The sequence below is a fragment of the Drosophila pseudoobscura genome, chromosome 4, assembly GCF_009870125.1.
Source record: "Drosophila pseudoobscura strain MV-25-SWS-2005 chromosome 4, UCI_Dpse_MV25, whole genome shotgun sequence".
Lineage (NCBI taxonomy): Eukaryota > Metazoa > Arthropoda > Insecta > Diptera > Drosophilidae > Drosophila > Drosophila pseudoobscura.
In genome coordinates this window covers 193482-218739 of record NC_046681.1, presented here as the reverse complement: position 1 = coordinate 218739, position 25258 = coordinate 193482, and the positions used below count along the sequence as shown (strand labels likewise).

General features: G+C 42.3%; 1 protein-coding gene and 1 long non-coding RNA gene across 7 annotated transcripts in view; both read left to right on the top strand.

Annotated features, from left to right (window-relative positions):
• The first annotated feature begins 1415 nt into the window (after nt 1-1415).
• LOC26533206 (uncharacterized) lies at nt 1416-2371 on the top strand. Its single transcript, XR_001453525.2, has 3 exons — nt 1416-1825; nt 1889-1985; nt 2044-2371. It is a non-coding gene; the product is annotated as an uncharacterized lncRNA (long non-coding RNA).
• A 134-nt stretch (nt 2372-2505) lies between these two features.
• Nucleotides 2506-25258, top strand: part of rl (Mitogen-activated protein kinase rl) — a 54724-nt gene continuing 31971 nt past the window's right edge. For 4 of the 6 annotated variants that reach the window (XM_033380901.1, XM_033380903.1, XM_033380898.1 and 1 more), the window contains exons 1-2: nt 2522-2833; nt 2903-3080. In XM_033380901.1, coding sequence (XP_033236792.1) covers nt 2923-3080 — 158 coding nt within the window. In that variant the 5' untranslated portion in view covers nt 2522-2833; nt 2903-2922. Of the gene's footprint in view, nt 2834-2902; nt 3081-25258 lie in introns of all 6 variants that reach the window. The other 2 variants (XM_033380900.1, XM_033380899.1) reach the window with 2 other exon arrangements.

The following is a 25258-nucleotide window of genomic DNA, read 5'->3' as shown; positions in this document are numbered from 1 at the left end:
GGTAAATCTAATTGACCTGCCGTCGTTGCAACATCGCAGAATATGCAATGTCGTAATGTTCGTGCACAAGCTCCTTTTTGGGATTGTTGACTCCCAAACTCTCTTGGGTCAGATTGACTTGGCCGTCCCAACTAGACCTACCCGTAATTTAAGGCCGTTTACCTATATGTAGGTCTAATTATGCCGAACATGAACCTTTTATGCCATAATTATAACTCGCTCTGTCATACCTTATCTCCTGAACTGTCGCTTAAACTAATAGCATGCAATATTTATAATCACTTAAATATAACTAGCTTTTAAATTCTCTTTTTTCCTCCTTTTGCGATTAAGTACCATAATTAACAGATAATTGTTAATTAAATAAATAAATACCTCGCTAGTTCGTCCGATCTTAGAATACGGCTCCTGTGTATGGTGCCCTGCTTACAAAGTACACCAGGACCGTATAGAATCAGTACAGAAAAACGTTTTACTCTTTGCTCTGCGGGCCCTTAACTGGGATGCTGGTGTGAGACACCAGACTGCTATCAGTAAACCTCCCATCCTTACTTAACAGTAGGAAAATGCTTGGTGTGATTTTTGTGCACAGCTCAGATCTGTTCGGCCGCATAAACTTCACGATTCCTATTAAACTGACTAGAAACTTTATACCGTTGTTCCTTCCACTTTGTAGATCGAATTATTCCTTGCATGAACCGTTTAGGGTCTTATGCTCGGATTATAATTCCCTCTACCATATTATATCCTCCACTAATTCTCTTCCTCTTATTAAATTACTAATCCTTACACACCTTTCTAGTAATTAGTAATTGTAGTGGTATTTGTATTTTGTATTTTATTGCATGCTTAATTTCTTAATAAGTTTAGTGCTAATTTTCCTCGAAGGTTAGTCTAATATCTATCTTTCTTGCATGCTCGCGTTTGGTTCGGCTACGCACCGCGCGTCATGCGGCAGCGCCCCTCGGTCGGTTGGGCGGGAGGAGGGCTGCGTTTTGCCTGGGATCCGCGCGTAACAGCCTTCTGCTGGTGTCACACGGGCCACTTGACGGTGCAGTAATTGCATCGCCTCTTGTTAGATGCAGTCATTGCATGTCAACGTCCAACGTCAAATCCATAGGGAATAGGCCACAGCTCCGCCATCCTGGCTTTCTTTTTGCTGGTCTCGAGGAAACTATCCTGACCACGTAGTGCGGGTCCCTCGCCCATTTAGGGAGAGATACAAAAAAGCATCAATTAACTTATTTACTCTCATTATTTATTTTTGTTAAACGTCTCCATTTATATGTATATGTTAATCCCCAAATTTAAGTCCGCCCATATTATATCTATATGTAACTTATTTATATTTATTATATTCATTATTTCTATTTATCTATTTATTTATTAACCGCCCGTAATGATAAGATGAAGGGGGAATGAATAGGCAGGCTTAGTTTAGCAATGATACCATGGAAAAGTAGGAAATTAACGTGAAAATTATAAGAATGAAAATGAATAAGTTGGTATATTGCGCGACCTGAGGGCTTGGGAAGTACCCAGCCCTGGGATGACTGGCTAGCCGGCCTTGTCCCGAAGAAAACAAAGGTTCGTAACAAAATAAAAAAAAAACAAACAAAAAACAGATGAAAAAAGTCGAAAGTTGGAAAAAATATATAGAATGGAAGACGGATCAGCAAATTCCAGTGGTAAATTTAATAAATATATATGTATTTGTTATATATTAATTTGATTATAATATATAATAATAATACACAATGCAGCATATAAGAGAACAGCAGCCGGCTGGCTGAAATGGAGTGCCACTCTAGAGAACCTGCTACAGGTACTTTTTAATGTGTTTGCAAAACAAAGTATTGTGGAACGTACTTTATTTTATACCATGCAGGATTGAAAAACATAAAACTGGACCGAGGAAAAGCTGAACACGTTCCTGAGATGCCACCTGATTAACAACATGGAGCAGAGCATATTAGATAAAAAAAGTAAGTTAAATGAAACATATTTTTTTAATAATGCTTTTATAAAATGTGTTCATTGCAGATGTTAATGATTTTTTTCGGACATTGTCGAGGTGGATCTGGACGTTGGGCATCGTTGGGCCCCCGCCAAAGCGAACCAAAAAGACGACACTTCTTTGTTGGCAGAGATCGCCAGAAAGCGACTCGAAGAGCAGAAAGACCATCACAGGATGAAGGAAGAACATGATATGAGGCAGGAAAAGATGATCGACTGATTAAAGTCACCAGAACTGTTGCTGCTATTGGGCTGTTCGTATATTTTGCTGTTGAACCACAGCCGAAATAATTTCTACATCTTCATCATCCATTATAAGAAAAAAATTAATAAATTCTCCGCGCAAATTTAATTTATATGTTATTGGCATCAGCTGTTGTTGACGGATGGTGGATGGTGCCTGTGTGAATCGGAGTTTCACATCTGTCAAAAAATCCCACCATTCCCCCGTGGTCGGCTCAGTGTGCAGACCCTATAAGCCCAATGGGCTGCAAGATTGAAAAGTGTTATCGGTAAGTTTTATCGATAGTTCCGTGACACTGATTTTGACAGCCCTCATACAAATGTTCAAAGTGAAATGGTACTTGAAAATATAATTAGAATTAATTAATTACAAGATTTGGTCGGTGTCTAAAAAGTGGTACAAATCAAGTTCACTCTTTCTGCAGTTAAACTATTTGTATTTATATCTGTTAATAATAAAGAGTCTCCAAAATATTGAAAGGTAATGCAACTCGTGTTACCGATATACACATACACATTAGTACATACATATGTGTGTATATATTAAAGTTTGATAGAAATTATTTCATAAACGGTAAATCTTGTAGTTTTATTTGTTTAATTAAGATGGTGGTGTAATAATTGTAACTGTTTTGTTTTTCAGAAAAACAAATTGTGTTTAAAATGGCGGAAGCAAATGCTGCTGGAACAAGTGTGGAAGGCGCTGTTGGTTTGCTAGCCCCGCACCCTAATGCTGAACTAATAAGGGGTCAAATTTTTGAAGTGGGTCCCAGATATACCAAATTAGCTTACATTGGCGAAGGAGCTTACGGCATGGTGGTGTGAGTACAAATTGTTTAATTGTGGTTTTGTTTTTTTATAGATATATACATATGTACACAAGTACAAATTTACGTAAAAATGTATCTACATATGCCCACAATTTTAAATCTCTGACGAAATTCAAGAACAAAATATTTATGCATTTGAAAAATTTGTTAATAAAAGATTTGGCTAATTAAAATAGTGAGATCATTTCCAAATGAATATACATATGTATATAAATAATGTAATAATGCATATACATACGTATGTATCTACATACATATATACATAAATCTAGATCTGTTATGATTTACATAGATACACACATATGTATGTACAGTGCCGCTCAACTAAATAGATTCAAACGTTTTCAAAAATCAAACTGCCATATCTTTTAGTTTAAAATATCGATTGTCGATTTATATGAAATTTTTTGTATAGATTGGTTCATTGTTAATATAGCAAGAAAGTTTGTGGTTTTCAGGATACGTTTTTAAAGGTTATTTATTAATTTTTTCAAAAACATTACAAGAAATGCCTAATTATTTTTGCTCAACTGAATAGGTTCACGAATTTGAAAATTCAATAAGCACATTTTTGGCTGTTTTTAACATAAAAATAACCATGAAGTATAAGTTTTTATTTGGTAGTCGCACCTTGACTTAATATTACTTAATATATTGGAACTTTAAAGGTATCTTGTAATAATTTTCTAGAACATTGATCGATATAGTTGCCCAGGCTGATTTAATCTAATAAACTTTAAAATTTTAGAATCCCATGACTCTTCAGGGAGCTAACTCCGAAAACAACAATCTGCCTATTCCGAGCATAACCGAAATTAAGTGGCACAATCATACATAGGGCGTACCGGAAAGTACTAGGGGCTTTCGTCGGTGTTTTCCAAAAATTATCGCGGGCGTGAGGTCTTGAGATGGAAGTCGACCCACACGATTCTGTATGATTCCATGATTTCCAGTTGTGCGAAGGTTCTGGAAATCCCTATAATTTTCACCTTACCCCATTACGTCACCATGTCACTACGAAATTAGAAGTCTACTCCATATTCATGGCTGACAAAATTCAATATATTTCTCTGTACTTAATACTAGACATGTTGCTATATAATCAAAAACGAGCGAACACGAGTTTCACTACCGAAAATAACACAAGTCTTTAATTACAACCAGTAGGCAAATCAAGGATAAAACAAAAATTACGGGAATGGAAAAAATATGAGGCTTAGTCACTAAAGGAGAAAGAGAAAAGTTATAGATATATGTATATGTAAACGATAGGGTATATGATGATGATCTCTATGATTAAGTTTTTATTTCTCCCACCATCACAATAAATTCAGTTTTGGGAACATTCACTTTCACGGCTATCGAGGAATGACTGTGACGCAGAGTTAATGAAAGTTACATATGCATATAAGGGCACAGAAGGAACCAAAGAAAATGACAATTAAAGCTACACTATGCTACAAAATCTGGGTCCGGATCCATAGCGGCTTCTTTAAGGCCGTCGCAGAAAGCGAGCTAGCGGCGCCTACGGGGAGGGGGGTGATCCCTATGCGCGTACGTGCGGGATGGCGCAAGGGTTATGGCCGGTGGTGGTTATGTAGCCGGGCAGGTGGACTTTCCAACGATTTACAAAGGAGAAAAAAAATCTCGGCCCCACACCAAGGTCGACTCCAGAGAGTACTCCCGTCAAGGGTAGGAGTTTGGTGTGGGGGGCAGAACTTTGGGAAAGCTGGGTGGGCTACCGCTCGTGACCAGGGCCCTATTGGCGAAACAGAACAAAACCACGAGGGCTAAGAAAAAATATAATTTTTCCCTACAGTGCACTTTAACATATCGTTTTCCGACTTTTCCACGGAGACACGAGTGCTGTTCGCTCCTGGCAGAGCTGTGTGACGCACGGGCTTGCAACAAAAAAAGGACACTTGGTGGCGATGCGAGGCAAATATGCACTTTACGCCAGGGTAGGTGTCTTGCCAGTTTTCTCGGCGCACGGTTATTAATTTAGCCCGATTTTTGCGAGCGCACACCGCGTGGGATTTTCACCGTTCCGTTTTATTCGGTTTGTCTTTGTGGGAAGTTATTTCAGTTTTTTTTTTCTGTTTTCTCTTTGGGGAGATTGCACGTGATCGATTAGATATATATTTGCTACCGACACGGAGATAATCGCCGGCTGCACAGATTCAAATTTTCAAAAGAGAACGCTCTGGTGCTTTGGGACTGCTTAAATAGGAGCTTACCGATTTTAATGATCGTCTTTGAAAGCTCCGTTCCGATGCGCTGCACAACACTTACGGAAGCTTAGCTCAGCTGTTCCCTACCTCGAGCTTGCCTGCACCCACCCCAACTATGCTATGCCATGCGGCGATAATTGGCCCAAGGTTATTGCATGCGATATATCCGAGCACCATAGCGATAACATACCCTGAATCGGTACTGTCCAACCGCAACCGTTACAACCCGATACTCAAAATGAGTATTGGGGTGGGTATATTAGATTTGTGGTGAAAATGGATGTGTGTAACGTCCAGAAGGAATCGTTTCCGACCCCATAAAGTATATATATTCTTGATCAGCATCAATAGCCGAGTCGATTGAGCTTTGTGTGTCTGTCCGTCTGCGCGCCCATATTAGCGCCTAGTGCTCAAAGACTATATGAGCTAGAGCAACGATGTTTTGGATCCAGACTTCTGTGATATGTCACTGTTGGAAGAATATTTCAAAACTTCGCCCTGCCCACTTCCGCCCCCTCAAAGGACGAAAATCTGTGGCATCCACAATTTTAAAGATACGAGAAAACCAAAAATGCAGAATCGTAGAGAATGACCATATCTGTTAGACTGCAGAATCTGAATTGGATCGTATCTTTATTATAACCAGAATAAAGAAAACAATTTCATTTTTTCTCGCCCTGTCGCTCTCTAACACACACGTAACATAGCCGGCTTTGCTTAGAGTAAAACATTAGCGCCTAGATTTCAGAGACTATAAAAGCTAGAGCAACCAAATTTTTGATCCACACTCCTGATAGTTCTCACTATAAAACGTATATCTTAAAATTTCGCGGTCTCCGCAGAAACTAGTAGCATTCCCCCTCGTTATACCCGATACTCAAAATGAGTATTGGGGTATATTAGATTTGTGGTAAAAGTGGATGTGTGTAACGTCCAGAAGGAATCGTTTCCGTCCCCATAAAGTATATATATTCTTGATCAGCATCAATAGCCGAGTCGATTGAGCCATGTCTGTCTGTCCGTGTGTCCGTCCGTCCGTCTGTCCGTCCCCTTCAGCGCCTAGTGCTCAAAGACTATAAGAGCTAGAGCAACGATGTTTTGGATCCAGACTTCTGTGATATGTCACTGCTACAAAAATATTTCAAAACTTTGCCCCGCCCACTTCCGCCCCCACAAAGGGCGAAAAACTGTGGCATCCACAATTTCGACGATACGAGAAAACTAAAAACGCAGAATCGTAGAAGATGACGTAGACGTAGAAAATGACTATATCTTACAGAGTGCAAAATCTGAACCAGATCGTATAATTATTATAGCCAGAATCACGAAAACAATTTCACTCTTTCTCGCTCTGTCTCTCTATAACACACAGGTTTCATGGTCGGTTTTGCCAATTGCAAAATATGAGTTCAAGGATCTCAGAACATATAAGAGCTAGAGCAACCAAATTTGGTATCCACACTCCTGTGATATCGGACCTTGACCGTTTTGTGTCAAAATTTCGCCGCACCCCCTTCCGCCCCCGCAAAGGACGAAAATCTGGGGCAACCACAAATCTCAGAGACTATTAAGGCTTGAGTAACCAAATTTGGTATCCGCACTTCTGTTAGATCTCACTATAAAACGTATATCTCAGAATTTCGCCCCACCCCCATTGTGCTCCCACAAAGGAAGAGAATCTGTTGCATCCACAATATTGCAGATTCGAGAAAACTAAAAAAGCAGAATCATAGAGAATGACCATATCTATCCAGTTGCTGAATTTGGATCAGATCGGATAATTTTTATAGCCGAAAAGAAAAAAAAACAATTTTCAGTGGCTACGCAGCGCCCAACGGCACGCTCAGACTGATTTTCTGTCTCTTTCGCCCGCACTCTTTGTCGTGTCGTTTAATATTAGCGCCGTCTGCCGGAGGAGAGCCATACTGACTTAGTATCGGGTATAACTGTAGAGTTGCGGTGTCCGCAGCAACTCACAAAGTTCCCCCTCGTTTTTATTAAAGAGGATGCCATCAAATGTTTTACACTCCGAATAATGCATTTGACAGTTGCCAAACTAACCAAACAATTACATTTTGGCTTCGTCCGATTCTATTAGCGATTTCACGCTGATTTAGGCCAGAAATTATATAACCTTTTATTTGACCTTTTTCAAAGTCGTTTAAGTGCTGTCCGCGATCCATTTGATAAACAAATTAACGTTAATTGCTTTGACTGCAATTTGCAAACAAAAAATGACGTCGTTTGCTTAGCGATATAGACGTCAAAATTGTTATATTAACAATGAATCAATCTACAAAAAAATTATTTCATATAAATCCGCAAGTTGGTTAAGGCAGAAGTCATCTTGGAAAATTTATTTGGATTGTTTGTACATATGTAAAGATAAAAAAGGCGTAAAAAACAAAAAAAAAGAACGCGAAGAATATTTTTTTTTTTTTTTAAACCGATTGATTCTGACAATTTCTTGGTATCCTCTACGTTATTTGACTCCATTCTTCAAAGCGTGAAGAGCATATCCTTTGACCTAATGGTGTGCAATCGGTCCCCCATGACGTCCCACAGATGCTCAATGGGTTTGAGATCTGGCGATTGCGGCGACGAATTCAACATACTTTTGACAAATATAAAATATTTATTTAGTTAGCTTGTAGCAAATTAATTCTTTATAGTGGTGGGAAGGGTGGGGAGGTCTCTTCGCCGGAGTCGTGTATGTCCAATGTCCTATGTCAAAATTGGTCTGAGAATTGCATTGTACAAAAGTACTTTGTGCTCCAGTACAAGATAGTAGCCCCATTTCATCATGTTGTTTTATATTATGGTGAGAAAATATACTGCAAACCTCGACAACTCTATTATAATTTTAGGGGAGACGAAGTCGTGATTCTTATAACTTCTCCTGTTAGAAAATGACAGGCTTGGTGATTTCAAGATTATTAGTTAGTGGCAGCACAAAGCTATTTGTTGCTGAATGTGGTTTGAGCACTTTTTCTAAGTTGACGGCAAATGTATTTGCCTTCTCTTTGTTGCTACGAGCAAATTTCTTGTATTTGAGACAATCTGTTTTGTAAGAAGTTAGAAAGTGTGCGCGTTTTAAGAACTGTGGATGGTCACAAAGGATAAGTAGGTGATCCGATGATAGATCTGTTAGGTGTTCAAGTGTAAAGTCAAGCTTGTTTCGTGGTGTGATTAAAGCAAAGGAAAAAACAAATTATAATATTTTATAATAATTATTGTCACAAAAATTTCTAATGTGTCCTCTAGTAATCCATACACAGAATCAAATAACTTTGATTTATCCCTTTTTGCAAGCTTTCTCTGTCCGGTTGTAAAACGGTCTGACCGTAAAAGCAGTTAATTCATCATGTCGGTGTTTGTTAAAATGCGTGACATTTTTCGGCTGTTATTAAGTCCACATTTGTTTAGTTATTTGTTGGATTCAGCAGCTTCCTCTGAAAGCTCCCCAATTGATACGATCGTATTTTCTATCACAGCAGATCCATTAAGACCTTATGGACTGTCGCCGGCAAATAGTACCATGGATATTCCTTAATCAAATTCCTTGGCAGTATTGAGGGCAAATACATTAAATTTCTCAACATTAATTTTGTAACCTGATGATATAGCTTGAAGTATCGTGGCGCAACGAAGAATCGGTTTTGGACGGCCACAAAGCAGTTTCCTACATTTGCTGCGATTGCTGGTTGCATTTAAAAAATATTGATTCAGTTTTCTTTAACCAATCGCACTGAAATTGGAGAGCTGAAGATTTTTTACGATCGTAGCGAGTCCGAAATACAACAATATTTTTTTACAAATGTAGCCAATACGATTAATAATATTTGTCAGTTCAGATGTGTAGCCGTTATTGTCAATATTGCTGTACAGTAGTGATTACTTCTTCTAATTTTTCTGCATTAGTACCTCTTTTTGTGCACCATATATTGAAAATATGTTGTCGTGGAAACACACAATGATCTGAATCGACTTCCAAAAGCAAATAGAAAATTAAAATTTAGTATTTTAAATATTACAGACATATCCGAAAATTTCCACACAAAAAAGGAATAAACACAAAGGTTACACAAAACATTAATTTTACATGAATCACAACAAAAATTGGTTTTTATTAATTACTTAATATAAAACCTTTAACCTTTAACCTTTAACTTCAAAATCCATTGATAACAATTTTTGAAGAGCGCTTTTGTTCTAAATAGCTCGTCCTGCTTTCAGCTTCGCTTTGAAAATGAACACGTATTCATGCTTTTAATTCTATTTTTAGAAAGTCCCGTTAGATTTCCAGAATCCAAAAATCTGACTTGCCATTGTGAAGTTTGGTCATTTAAGAGACAAATTGTGTACTTTTTGTGTAAATACTTTTTGATAAATTTTTGATTTTTGGGCGGAACCACTGTTGAGAGATGAAAATAATTTTTGTTTGTTAGGTGAGTCTGTGATATGAGCAAGGCGTTATTTCAAAGGTCGCATTACTGCTGGGTAATGTCATTCGCATTGCTACCATTGCCTTGTATTTGTTATAGTTACCAGCATTGATTCAATTACATTAGGCAAATGGAGTGGATTTTTAGGGTGGCAAAATAAACTTATGGGGTCGTAGTTGATGGTATATACGGAAAGTTTTGTCGGATAGCTGGGCTTCCAGCTGTGGATTTTTGTTGGGTTAGGCGATTTTTTTTAGCTCTTTATATACAGGGCTACCTCTGTAGTTTACAATGTGGTTTCCCCCAAAGTTGCACCGTTGTGCATTGGACGGGTTCATTTCGTTTGTGTGGTTCCTCAAGGATGATTATTTGGTACAGTAAATAATGGAACTTGTAGATTGGGTGAACATAATATAGGCATACTATCAGGAGTCAGTTCTACCTTGAATATTGGTTGAGGAATTGTATTATTTTGTATGTTCATAGCTATTTTGACTTCAAAGCCCTTGTCTTTAAGTCCAGCTGTTATCTCATTGACTCAAACCGTTTATTCGATTCCTTTTAATAACTTATTGCAATTTGCTACTTTTTGGTTGGTAGTAATTAATTTTTTCACTGTCGAGGTATCTGGTAACTGATCGATAATTATGTTCGTCATTGACTTTTATCTTTGGTTTAATGTATGTTAATCTTTTTTATGGACGGGACATACAATTTTTTTTTGCCAATTGTATCAGTTGAGTTTTTTAATCAATTCAGTACATCTACCTGAAATAGGGGAGGATTTGCTTGAGAGTTACCAACATATTTTTCTTAGCCACTAAAAATGGCGAATCTATTGTTTATCAGCGGCTTATTTAGCACAGTGCTTTCAGATGTTTTGGTTATTTTGGGTGTGCTATTTCTTTGTTGCTTGTGGGCTTAATTTTGTATACCCGATACTCAAAATGAGAGAGCGTTTAGCTGGGCAAGCACGCGCAAAGCTTTAACAAACAAATGAGTGACATATACATAAGTAACAAACAAAATAAGCGGCTGCGGGCCAAGAATTAGGTGCTATTTGGCAAGCAGCTAATCGGCTGGGTTCTGCTCCGAACATTCACCCCCCGTTGGAAGGCAAAGGCTTTCAACAGATCCATCCTGAAGGGGCAGAACCGCTATTTTTCCAACGGCCCTCTTGAAAAGGCCTCTTTGAGTGCGGATGACGGCTACTCTGATGGTTCCATCTTTTCCTGGGATGGCGCTCTCAATGCGGCCAAGCGGCCACCTTAATGGTGGCAGCGTTTTCTCGAATTTTGAAATTTGCAATCGTACGATACATCCCTTTCGTTTGAAACAACCAATGCTGCATGACGACGTTCTGGTACATCGGTCGGCAATTCCAAGCCTGCAGGCCACTCTGAGCTCTCAAGACGCAAGAATGGTGGTCCAGAGATCCAAAGGCTGCTATCCATTAGTTCAGCGGGCGTGGATCCACGTGATATGATGTCGACAGGATTCAACTTTGTGGGCACGTGATGCCAAGTCATTCCAGCGGTTAGCTCCTGAATCCGCTGAACTCGATTAGAAACAAATATATTGCAAGGGCTATGGACGAATCCGACCAGCAATGTATTTGGCATGGAGCTGATAATCCCTTAACTATGGTGGACACTAGTTCGGCTAATACGAGGGCAGCGGATAGCTCAAGCTTGGGGATAGTCATACTTTTCAAGGGCGCAACTCTGGATTTAGAGCATAAGAGATGACTTTGCACAATGCCAAGAGCTTCCGAACGCATGTATACACAGGCGCCATATGCTGCTTGGCTCGCATCACAGAACGCGTGCATTTCTAATCTGGCTTGCTGCCGAAGCACGTAACGTGGAAACTTAAAGTTTTCAACCATCGACAACTGCGAAGTCAGCTCAATCCAAGTCGTATGTAGATCCTGGGGCAGGCTTTCGTACCAATTCAACGTTAGGCTTTCGTTCCATAGCGACTGCATAAATATTTTAGCCTTTGTGATGATGGGAGAGATGAGCCCTAGAGGATCGTAGAACCTAGCTAGTGTGGCAGGACCGAACGCTTCGATATTGGGCCTGCAGCGGTTCCGACGTGAGCGAAGCTAAACAGAAGATTGTCCGTGGTGGGATCCCAAACTAGACCAAGCGCCTAGGTTACTTCGCGATCCGCCTCCGATACGCCTTCCAAAGCAGCGGGTTCATTGGAACACCATTTACGTATGGGAAAACATCCTTTCGAAAGTAGCTCCTTTACCTGCTGACGAATCTTGATGACAGAATCAATGCTGTCCAGGTGTCCATAGGACATTTCGTGATGGGAAACGCGTACACAGCGGTACATTTTGCAGATATCGCCACACAAGGCGACTTTAAAAAAGCGGAAACGAAGCAGAGTTATCAGAATTTTAGGTTGGATGGTGGGACCAGCCATTAGCGCATCATTCAGTGATACTCCAGACGCTGTTTTGGCAGATCCATCGAACACTACGCGTAATTTGGTGGTTGTACTATCCTGCTTGTGGACGCAATGGTGAGACAAGAAGTACTGCGGGAGGTCTGACTGCCGCGAAGCTGGCGACATGTGTCCTAAATCACGATACTCCTGGAGAAACTCCATTTAGCCTTAAGCTGTGCATTTTTTGCTAGCTTCCTCTCCAAATTGAGAAATCTACGTAGCGCCTGCTGATACGATACTCCTAATTCCTCTAGACTGAATTTGGTTGGCAAAAGCACGGAGTAAGCTCCGGAATCTAGGCGAATGCAGTTTGTGACGAAATGAATGAACATCTTCGAACATCTTCCGAAATTGATGAGGGCGAATAATCTCCATCGACTTCTTAAAACCGCCTTACAATATCGCACAAATTAGTCTCGCAAGCGGAGATCAAGGGGGATCTTCAACGGCTGCTAGCGCCGCACGGGCTTTCTCAGAGTTTTTAATACTTCCTAACACTATCCAGCCAAGTTTCGTCTTCTGCAATGTTGGCAATTGATCTGACAGTCGAATCTGTCCAACGCACATTAATTCGAAGAACAAACCAGCACCTATCAACAGATCGACACGCTTGGGCTTGGCGAAATTAGGATCTGCTAGTTTTAGATTATCTGGCATTGGCCAATCCTTTGCGTCTAGGCCGAAGTTAGGCTGCATTCCTGTGATTGAGGCAGTGATAATTGCAGAGAGGAAACCGTGATAGCTTTCGTCTTGAGATTGCAGGACGATGTCTACAGCCTTGCTGGATGGTAGAATTGACTCTCCTGGTCACCAAGTTTTATGTGGAGATAATGTTTTTTATCCCCAATCGGCCGACTAATTATTTCGAATTAAATAAAACTCGGCGCAGAAATAAAATTACGTATGTTCTTTAATGCGTGACATCCAAATTGCAAGTGTGGCTTGCCTGCCCTTTACATTGCCGCTCCGATAATTAATTTTTTCACTGTCGAGGTATCTGGTAACTGATCGATAATTATGTTCGTCATTGACTTTTATCTTTGGTTTAATGTATGTTAATCTTTTTTATGGACGGGACATACAATTTTTTTTTGCCAATTGTATCAGTTGAGTTTTTTAATCAATTCAGTACATCTACCTGAAATAGGGGAGGATTTGCTTGAGAGTTACCAACATATTTTTCTTAGCCACTAAAAATGGCGAATCTATTGTTTATCAGCGGCTTATTTAGCACAGTGCTTTCAGATGTTTTGGTTATTTTGGGTGTGCTATTTCTTTGTTGCTTGTGGGCTTAATTTTGTATACCCGATACTCAAAATGAGTTTTGGGGTATTGTGGAGATAATGTTTTTTATCCCCAATCGGCCGACTAATTATTTCGAATTAAATAAAACTCGGCGCAGAAATAAAATTACGTATGTTCTTTAATGCGTGACATCCAAATTGCAAGTGTGGCTTGCCTGCCCTTTACATTGCCGCTCCGATCGCTGAGCGCAGCTTCGCTCGGCTGACGTCGGTAGGCAGACGCAAAGCGGAGATAGCGAAGAGCGAGCTGGCAGAGAGCGTTTAGCTGGGCAAGCACGCGCAAAGCTTTAACAAACAAATGAGTGACATATACATAAGTAACAAACAAAATAAGCGGCTGCGGGCCAAGAATTAGGTGCTATTTGGCAAGCAGCTAATCGGCTGGGTTCTGCTCCGAACATTCACCCCCCGTTGGAAGGCAAAGGCTTTCAACAGATCCATCCTGAAGGGGCAGAACCGCTATTTTTCCAACGGCCCTCTTGAAAAGGCCTCTTTGAGTGCGGATGACGGCTACTCTGATGGTTCCATCTTTTCCTGGGATGGCGCTCTCAATGCGGCCAAGCGGCCACCTTAATGGTGGCAGCGTTTTCTCGAATTTTGAAATTTGCAATCGTACGATACATCCCTTTCGTTTGAAACAACCAATGCTGCATGACGACGTTCTGGTACATCGGTCGGCAATTCCAAGCCTGCAGGCCACTCTGAGCTCTCAAGACGCAAGAATGGTGGTCCAGAGATCCAAAGGCTGCTATCCATTAGTTCAGCGGGCGTGGATCCACGTGATATGATGTCGACAGGATTCAACTTTGTGGGCACGTGATGCCAAGTCATTCCAGCGGTGAGCTCCTGAATCCGCTGAACTCGATTAGAAACAAATATATTGCAAGGGCTATGGACGAATCCGACCAGCAATGTATTTGGCATGGAGCTGATAATCCCTTAACTATGGTGGACACTAGTTCGGCTAATACGAGGGCAGCGGATAGCTCAAGCTTGGGGATAGTCATACTTTTCAAGGGCGCAACTCTGGATTTAGAGCATAAGAGATGACTTTGCACAATGCCAAGAGCTTCCGAACGCATGTATACACAGGCGCCATATGCTGCTTGGCTCGCATCACAGAACGCGTGCATTTCTAATCTGGCTTGCTGCCGAAGCACGTAACGTGGAAACTTAAAGTTTTCAACCATCGACAACTGCGAAGTCAGCTCAATCCAAGTCGTATGTAGATCCTGGGGCAGGCTTTCGTACCAATTCAACGTTAGGCTTTCGTTCCATAGCGACTGCATAAATATTTTAGCCTTTGTGATGATGGGAGAGATGAGCCCTAGAGGATCGTAGAACCTAGCTAGTGTGGCAGGACCGAACGCTTCGATATTGGGCCTGCAGCGGTTCCGACGTGAGCGAAGCTAAACAGAAGATTGTCCGTGGTGGGATCCCAAACTAGACCAAGCGCCTAGGTTACTTCGCGATCCGCCTCCGATACGCCTTCCAAAGCAGCGGGTTCATTGGAACACCATTTACGTATGGGAAAACATCCTTTCGAAAGTAGCTCCTTTACCTGCTGACGAATCTTGATGACAGAATCAATGCTGTCCAGGTGTCCATAGGACATTTCGTGATGGGAAACGCGTACACAGCGGTACATTTTGCAGATATCGCCACACAAGGCGACTTTAAAAAAGCGGAAACGAAGCAGAGTTATCAGAATTTTAGGTTGGATGGTGGGACCAGCCATTAGCGCATCATTCAGTGATACTCCAGACGCTGTTTTGGCAGATCCATCGAACACTACGCGTAATTTGGTGGTTGTACTATCCTGCTTGTGGACGCAATGGTGAGACAAGAAGTACTGCGGGAGGTCTGACTGCCGCGAAGCTGGCGACATGTGTCCTAAATCACGATACTCCTGGAGAAACTCCATTTAGCCTTAAGCTGTGCATTTTTTGCTAGCTTCCTCTCCAAATTGAGAAATCTACGTAGCGCCTGCTGATACGATACTCCTAATTCCTCTAGACTGAATTTGGTTGGCAAAAGCACGGAGTAAGCTCCGGAATCTAGGCGAATGCAGTTTGTGACGAAATGAATGAACATCTTCGAACATCTTCCGAAATTGATGAGGGCGAATAATCTCCATCGACTTCTTAAAACCGCCTTACAATATCGCACAAATTAGTCTCGCAAGCGGAGATCAAGGGGGATCTTCAACGGCTGCTAGCGCCGCACGGGCTTTCTCAGAGTTTTTAATACTTCCTAACACTATCCAGCCAAGTTTCGTCTTCTGCAATGTTGGCAATTGATCTGACAGTCGAATCTGTCCAACGCACATTAATTCGAAGAACAAACCAGCACCTATCAACAGATCGACACGCTTGGGCTTGGCGAAATTAGGATCTGCTAGTTTTAGATTATCTGGCATTGGCCAATCCTTTGCGTCTAGGCCGAAGTTAGGCTGCATTCCTGTGATTGAGGCAGTGATAATTGCAGAGAGGAAACCGTGATAGCTTTCGTCTTGAGATTGCAGGACGATGTCTACAGCCTTGCTGGATGGTAGAATTGACTCTCCTGGTCACCAAGTTTTATGTGGAGATAATGTTTTTTATCCCCAATCGGCCGACTAATTATTTCGAATTAAATAAAACTCGGCGCAGAAATAAAATTACGTATGTTCTTTAATGCGTGACATCCAAATTGCAAGTGTGGCTTGCCTGCCCTTTACATTGCCGCTCCGATAATTAATTTTTTCACTGTCGAGGTATCTGGTAACTGATCGATAATTATGTTCGTCATTGACTTTTATCTTTGGTTTAATGTATGTTAATCTTTTTTATGGACGGGACATACAATTTTTTTTTGCCAATTGTATCAGTTGAGTTTTTTAATCAATTCAGTACATCTACCTGAAATAGGGGAGGATTTGCTTGAGAGTTACCAACATATTTTTCTTAGCCACTAAAAATGGCGAATCTATTGTTTATCAGCGGCTTATTTAGCACAGTGCTTTCAGATGTTTTGGTTATTTTGGGTGTGCTATTTCTTTGTTGCTTGTGGGCTTAATTTTGTATACCCGATACTCAAAATGAGTTTTGGGGTATTGTGGAGATAATGTTTTTTATCCCCAATCGGCCGACTAATTATTTCGAATTAAATAAAACTCGGCGCAGAAATAAAATTACGTATGTTCTTTAATGCGTGACATCCAAATTGCAAGTGTGGCTTGCCTGCCCTTTACATTGCCGCTCCGATCGCTGAGCGCAGCTTCGCTCGGCTGACGTCGGTAGGCAGACGCAAAGCGGAGATAGCGAAGAGCGAGCTGGCAGAGAGCGTTTAGCTGGGCAAGCACGCGCAAAGCTTTAACAAACAAATGAGTGACATATACATAAGTAACAAACAAAATAAGCGGCTGCGGGCCAAGAATTAGGTGCTATTTGGCAAGCAGCTAATCGGCTGGGTTCTGCTCCGAACATTCACCCCCCGTTGGAAGGCAAAGGCTTTCAACAGATCCATCCTGAAGGGGCAGAACCGCTATTTTTCCAACGGCCCTCTTGAAAAGGCCTCTTTGAGTGCGGATGACGGCTACTCTGATGGTTCCATCTTTTCCTGGGATGGCGCTCTCAATGCGGCCAAGCGGCCACCTTAATGGTGGCAGCGTTTTCTCGAATTTTGAAATTTGCAATCGTACGATACATCCCTTTCGTTTGAAACAACCAATGCTGCATGACGACGTTCTGGTACATCGGTCGGCAATTCCAAGCCTGCAGGCCACTCTGAGCTCTCAAGACGCAAGAATGGTGGTCCAGAGATCCAAAGGCTGCTATCCATTAGTTCAGCGGGCGTGGATCCACGTGATATGATGTCGACAGGATTCAACTTTGTGGGCACGTGATGCCAAGTCATTCCAGCGGTGAGCTCCTGAATCCGCTGAACTCGATTAGAAACAAATATATTGCAAGGGCTATGGACGAATCCGACCAGCAATGTATTTGGCATGGAGCTGATAATCCCTTAACTATGGTGGACACTAGTTCGGCTAATACGAGGGCAGCGGATAGCTCAAGCTTGGGGATAGTCATACTTTTCAAGGGCGCAACTCTGGATTTAGAGCATAAGAGATGACTTTGCACAATGCCAAGAGCTTCCGAACGCATGTATACACAGGCGCCATATGCTGCTTGGCTCGCATCACAGAACGCGTGCATTTCTAATCTGGCTTGCTGCCGAAGCACGTAACGTGGAAACTTAAAGTTTTCAACCATCGACAACTGCGAAGTCAGCTCAATCCAAGTCGTATGTAGATCCTGGGGCAGGCTTTCGTACCAATTCAACGTTAGGCTTTCGTTCCATAGCGACTGCATAAATATTTTAGCCTTTGTGATGATGGGAGAGATGAGCCCTAGAGGATCGTAGAACCTAGCTAGTGTGGCAGGACCGAACGCTTCGATATTGGGCCTGCAGCGGTTCCGACGTGAGCGAAGCTAAACAGAAGATTGTCCGTGGTGGGATCCCAAACTAGACCAAGCGCCTAGGTTACTTCGCGATCCGCCTCCGATACGCCTTCCAAAGCAGCGGGTTCATTGGAACACCATTTACGTATGGGAAAACATCCTTTCGAAAGTAGCTCCTTTACCTGCTGACGAATCTTGATGACAGAATCAATGCTGTCCAGGTGTCCATAGGACATTTCGTGATGGGAAACGCGTACACAGCGGTACATTTTGCAGATATCGCCACACAAGGCGACTTTAAAAAAGCGGAAACGAAGCAGAGTTATCAGAATTTTAGGTTGGATGGTGGGACCAGCCATTAGCGCATCATTCAGTGATACTCCAGACGCTGTTTTGGCAGATCCATCGAACACTACGCGTAATTTGGTGGTTGTACTATCCTGCTTGTGGACGCAATGGTGAGACAAGAAGTACTGCGGGAGGTCTGACTGCCGCGAAGCTGGCGACATGTGTCCTAAATCACGATACTCCTGGAGAAACTCCATTTAGCCTTAAGCTGTGCATTTTTTGCTAGCTTCCTCTCCAAATTGAGAAATCTACGTAGCGCCTGCTGATACGATACTCCTAATTCCTCTAGACTGAATTTGGTTGGCAAAAGCACGGAGTAAGCTCCGGAATCTAGGCGAATGCAGTTTGTGACGAAATGAATGAACATCTTCGAACATCTTCCGAAATTGATGAGGGCGAATAATCTCCATCGACTTCTTAAAACCGCCTTACAATATCGCACAAATTAGTCTCGCAAGCGGAGATGACAGGGGGATCTTCAACGGCTGCTAGCGCCGCACGGGCTTTCTCAGAGTTTTTAATACTTCCTAACACTATCCAGCCAAGTTTCGTCTTCTGCAATGTTGGCAATTGATCTGACAGTCGAATCTGTCCAACGCACATTAATTCGAAGAACAAACCAGCACCTATCAACAGATCGACACGCTTGGGCTTGGCGAAATTAGGATCTGCTAGTTTTAGATTATCTGGCATTGGCCAATCCTTTGCGTCTAGGCCGAAGTTAGGCTGCATTCCTGTGATTGAGGCAGTGATAATTGCAGAGAGGAAACCGTGATAGCTTTCGTCTTGAGATTGCAGGACGATGTCTACAGCCTTGCTGGATGGTAGAATTGACTCTCCTGGTCACCAAGTTTTATGTGGAGATAATGTTTTTTATCCCCAATCGGCCGACTAATTATTTCGAATTAAATAAAACTCGGCGCAGAAATAAAATTACGTATGTTCTTTAATGCGTGACATCCAAATTGCAAGTGTGGCTTGCCTGCCCTTTACATTGCCGCTCCGATCGCTGAGCGCAGCTTCGCTCGGCTGACGTCGGTAGGCAGACGCAAAGCGGAGATAGCGAAGAGCGAGCTGGCAGAGAGCGTTTAGCTGGGCAAGCACGCGCAAAGCTTTAACAAACAAATGAGTGACATATACATAAGTAACAAACAAAATAAGCGGCTGCGGGCCAAGAATTAGGTGCTATTTGGCAAGCAGCTAATCGGCTGGGTTCTGCTCCGAACATTCACCCCCCGTTGGAAGGCAAAGGCTTTCAACAGATCCATCCTGAAGGGGCAGAACCGCTATTTTTCCAACGGCCCTCTTGAAAAGGCCTCTTTGAGTGCGGATGACGGCTACTCTGATGGTTCCATCTTTTCCTGGGATGGCGCTCTCAATGCGGCCAAGCGGCCACCTTAATGGTGGCAGCGTTTTCTCGAATTTTGAAATTTGCAATCGTACGATACATCCCTTTCGTTTGAAACAACCAATGCTGCATGACGACGTTCTGGTACATCGGTAGGCAATTCCAAGCCTGCAGGCCACTCTGAGCTCTCAAGACGCAAGAATGGTGGTCCAGAGATCCAAAGGCTGCTATCCATTAGTTCAGCGGGCGTGGATCCACGTGATATGATGTCGACAGGATTCAACTTTGTGGGCACGTGATGCCAAGTCATTCCAGCGGTTAGCTCCTGAATCCGCTGAACTCGATTAGAAACAAATATATTGCAAGGGCTATGGACGAATCCGACCAGCAATGTATTTGGCATGGAGCTGATAATCCCTTAACTATGGTGGACACTAGTTCGGCTAATACGAGGGCAGCGGATAGCTCAAGCTTGGGGATAGTCATACTTTTCAAGGGCGCAACTCTGGATTTAGAGCATAAGAGATGACTTTGCACAATGCCAAGAGCTTCCGAACGCATGTATACACAGGCGCCATATGCTGCTTGGCTCGCATCACAGAACGCGTGCATTTCTAATCTGGCTTGCTGCCGAAGCACGTAACGTGGAAACTTAAAGTTTTCAACCATCGACAACTGCGAAGTCAGCTCAATCCAAGTCGTATGTAGATCCTGGGGCAGGCTTTCGTACCAATTCAACGTTAGGCTTTCGTTCCATAGCGACTGCATAAATATTTTAGCCTTTGTGATGATGGGAGAGATGAGCCCTAGAGGATCGTAGAACCTAGCTAGTGTGGCAGGACCGAACGCTTCGATATTGGGCCTGCAGCGGTTCCGACGTGAGCGAAGCTAAACAGAAGATTGTCCGTGGTGGGATCCCAAATTAGACCAAGCGCCTAGGTTACTTCGCGATCCGCCTCCGATACGCCTTCCAAAGCAGCGTGTTCATTGGAACACCATTTACGTATGGGAAAACATCCTTTCGAAAGTAGCTCCTTTACCTGCTGACGAATCTTGATGACAGAATCAATGCTGTCCAGGTGTCCATAGGACATTTCGTGATGGGAAACGCGTACACAGCGGTACATTTTGCAGATGTCGCCACACAAGGCGACTTTAAAAAAGCGGAAACGAAGCAGAGTTATCAGAATTTTAGGTTGGATGGTGGGACCAGCCATTAGCGCATCATTCAGTGATACTCCAGACGCTGTTTTGGCAGATCCATCGAACACTACGCGTAATTTGGTGGTTGTACTATCCTGCTTGTGGACGCAATGGTGAGACAAGAAGTACTGCGGGAGGTCTGACTGCCGCGAAGCTGGCGACATGTGTCCTAAATCACGATACTCCTGGAGAAACTCCATTTAGCCTTAAGCTGTGCATTTTTTGCTAGCTTCCTCTCCAAATTGAGAAATCTACGTAGCGCCTGCTGATACGATACTCCTAATTCCTCTAGACTGAATTTGGTTGGCAAAAGCACGGAGTAAGCTCCGGAATCTAGGCGAATGCAGTTTGTGACGAAATGAATGAACATCTTCGAACATCTTCCGAAATTGATGAGGGCGAATAATCTCCATCGACTTCTTAAAACCGCCTTACAATATCGCACAAATTAGTCTCGCAAGCGGAGATGACAGGGGGATCTTCAACGGCTGCTAGCGCCGCACGGGCTTTCTCAGAGTTTTTAATACTTCCTAACACTATCCAGCCAAGTTTCGTCTTCTGCAATGTTGGCAATTGATCTGACAGTCGAATCTGTCCAACGCACATTAATTCGAAGAACAAACCAGCACCTATCAACAGATCGACACGCTTGGGCTTGGCGAAATTAGGATCTGCTAGTTTTAGATTATCTGGCATTGGCCAATCCTTTGCGTCTAGGCCGAAGTTAGGCTGCATTCCTGTGATTGAGGCAGTGATAATTGCAGAGAGGAAACCGTGATAGCTTTCGTCTTGAGATTGCAGGACGATGTCTACAGCCTTGCTGGATGGTAGAATTGACTCTCCTGGTCACCAAGTTTTATGTGGAGATAATGTTTTTTATCCCCAATCGGCCGACTAATTATTTCGAATTAAATAAAACTCGGCGCAGAAATAAAATTACGATATGTTCTTTAATGCGTGACATCCAAATTGCAAGTGTGGCTTGCCTGCCCTTTACATTGCCGCTCCGATCGCTGAGCGCAGCTTCGCTCGGCTGACGTCAGTAGGCAGACGCAAAGCGGAGATATCGAAGAGCGAGCTGGCAGAGAGCGTTTAGCAGGGCAAGCACGCGCAAAGCTTTAACAAACAAATGAGTGACATATACATAAGTAACAAACAAAATAAGCGGCTGCGGGCCAAGAATTAGGTGCTATTTGGCAAGCAGCTAATCGGCTGGGTTCTGCTCCGAACAGGTATCTTAGATTTGTGGTGAAAGCAGATTGTGGGTAACGCACAGAAGGAAGCGTTTTCGACTGTTTCGTGTCAAAATTTCGCCACACCCCCTTCCGCCCCCGCAAAGCACGAAAATCTGAGGCAACCACAAATCTCAGAGACTATTAAGGCTAGAGTAACCAAATTTGGTACACACACTCCTTTAAGATGTCACTATAAAACGTATATCTCAGAATTTCGCCCCACCCCCATCCGCCCCCACAAAGGACGAAAATCTGTTGCATCCATTGTGGATGCAGATTGCAGATTCGAGAAAACTAAAAACGCAGAATCATACAGAATGAATTTGGATCAGATCGGATCATTTGTATAGCCAAAAGGAACAAATCTATTTGCAGTGGATACGCAGCGCCCGACGTCACGCTCAGGCTGATTTTCTGTCTCTCTCGCACGCACTCTTTATCGTGTCGTTTAATATTAGCGGCGTCTGCCGTAGGAGAGCCATACTGACTAAGTATCGGGTATGATACTCTGATGATCAATACACTTTTGCATTCGCTTGAACCATTGGTCATAGCAGTTTTTCCACTCCTCTTGAGACACCTCCAAAATATGGTTTTTAAACTCTTAAACTGCTTCTTCGGCGCTCTTAAAACGTTGACCACGCAGTTTTTTTAATGTTAGGGAATAAAAAGAAGTCATTGGGTGCCAAGTCAGGACTGTAGGGAGGATGAGTCATCAATTCGACGTTTTGACTGCTTAAAAATTCACCTGTTTGTCGAGATGTGTGAGAGCTCGCATTGTCATGATGGAGAATGATTCTTGTTCGGCAGTTGGTTTTGCGAATTTCTCCGAAGACCTCCGGCAAACAAATGGTCGTGTACCACTCAGAATTGACAGTCCTACGTTTCTCTAGCGGAACAGTGGCTACATGACCTATTCTCCCGAAGAAACAGGCGCCCATTTGCTTCGAAGTGCTTCGTGCTCGAACAACTTTTGTTGTATTTTGCTCATCTTGAAACACCCACACGGTCGATTGCTGTTTAGTTTCCGGCTCATACGCATATATCCATGATTCATCACCTGTCACGATTTTATAAACATCTTTTGAAGCACCACGGTCGAACTTTTTAAGCATTTCCTTACTCCAATCGACGCGATCCTTTTTTTGAGCGACTGATAAGTTATGGGGTATCCAACGAGAGAAAACCTTTTTTGCAATTAAGTGTTCATGTAAAATGGAATGTATTGAAGTGGAACTAATGTGCAAGGATGCCTCTATCTCACGATATGTCACATGTCGATCTTGCATTATCAGTTCACGCCCATCATCGATGTTTTGTGGCACAACAACCGATTTTGGGCGACCTTCACGGAATTCGTCAGCGACTGAACTACGACCATTATTAAACTCTGCAAACCAGCGATAAACTGTCGATTTTGATGGTGCTTTCTCGCCATATAAAGAACTAAGTTCATCAACACATTCTTGTTGGGATAATCCGCGTTGAAAGTTGTGAAAAATAATCCAACAAAAACCCTCTCGAGAAATTTCCATTTTTTTGCCAAATTGATTTTTTTTAACTGATAGTGAACAAAACAAAAACCAATTGTACATAAAAACATACATACATATGTGCTAAAAAATTACGAAGTTTATTATGGCGTTGCCAGATTTTACGTATTGGCTTTAGCATTGCCCATTCCCGAAATTCGTCCAAAATTTTATATTTGATCGATTTTTTATACCCGATACTCAAAATGAGTATTGGGGTATATTAGATTTGTGGTAAAAGTGGATGTGTGTAACGTCCAGAAGGAATCGTTTCCGACCCCATAAAGTATATATATTCTTGATCAGCATCAATAGCCGAGTCGATTGAGCCATGTCTGTCTGTCCGTCCGTCCGTCTGTCCGTCTGTCCGTCCGTCCGTCCGTCCGTCTGTCCGTCCCCTTCAGCGCCTAATGCTCAAAGACTATAAGAGCCAGAGCAACGATGTTTTGGATCCAGACTTCTGTGATATGTCACTGCTACAAAAATAGTTCAAAACATTGCCCCGCCCACTTCCGCCCCCACAAAGGACGAAAATCTGTGGCATCCACAATTTTAAAGATAAGATAAAACAAAAAACGCAGAATCGTAGAGAATGACCATATCTTTTAGACTGCAGAATCTGAATTGGATCGTATTATTATTATAGCCAGCATCAAGAAAATAATTTCATTTTTTCTCGCCCTGTCTCTCTCTAGCACACACGTAGCATAGGCGGCTTTGCTTAGAGTAAAACATTAGCGCCTAGATCTCAGAGACTATAAAAGCTAGAGCAACCAAATTTGGTATCCACACTCCTAATATATCGGACCGAGACGAGTTTGTTTCAAAATTTCGCCACACCCCCTTCCGCCCCCGCAAAGAATGCAAATCTGGGGATATTCACAAATCTCAGAGACTATTAAAGCTAAAGTAACCAAATTTGTTATCCGCAGTTCTGTTGGATCTCACTATAAAACGTATATCTCAAAATTTCGCCCCACCCCCTTCCGCCCACACAAAGGACGAAAATCTGTTGCATCCACAATATTGCAGATTTGAGAAAACTAAAAACGCAGAATCATAGATAACGACCATATCTATCAGATTGCTGAATCTGGATCAGATCAGATCATTTTTATAGCGAAAGGAAACAAATCAATTTGCACTGGCTACGCAGCGCCCGACGTCACGCTCAGACTGATTTTCTGTCTCTCTCGCACGCACTCTTTGTCGTGTCGATTAATATAAGCGGCGTCTGCCGGAGGAGAGCCATACTGACTTAGTATCGGGTATAACTGTAGAGTTGCGGTGTCCGCAGCAACTCACAACGTTCCCCCTCGTTTTTAGCATGAATTGATTATATACGCTACTGGCCAAAAAAATAAGTACATCGTTGTCGTGCTAGTTTGTCATGGAATAGCACGAATTTTGGAAATGTATGGATGCCAATGGATGTTTATATTTGGAAAGCTTATAGTCTTGCCAAATATTTTAATCTAAAATTAAAGTTGTGAACCATCTTTATAAAATTCTCTGATTCAATTTTTGCTGGATGGGCATTTTGGTCTGGCCAAAATAATAAGTACACTGGTGTTATTTATAAATTTTAAAGGATTTGATAAGGATTTGGTTAAGTTCA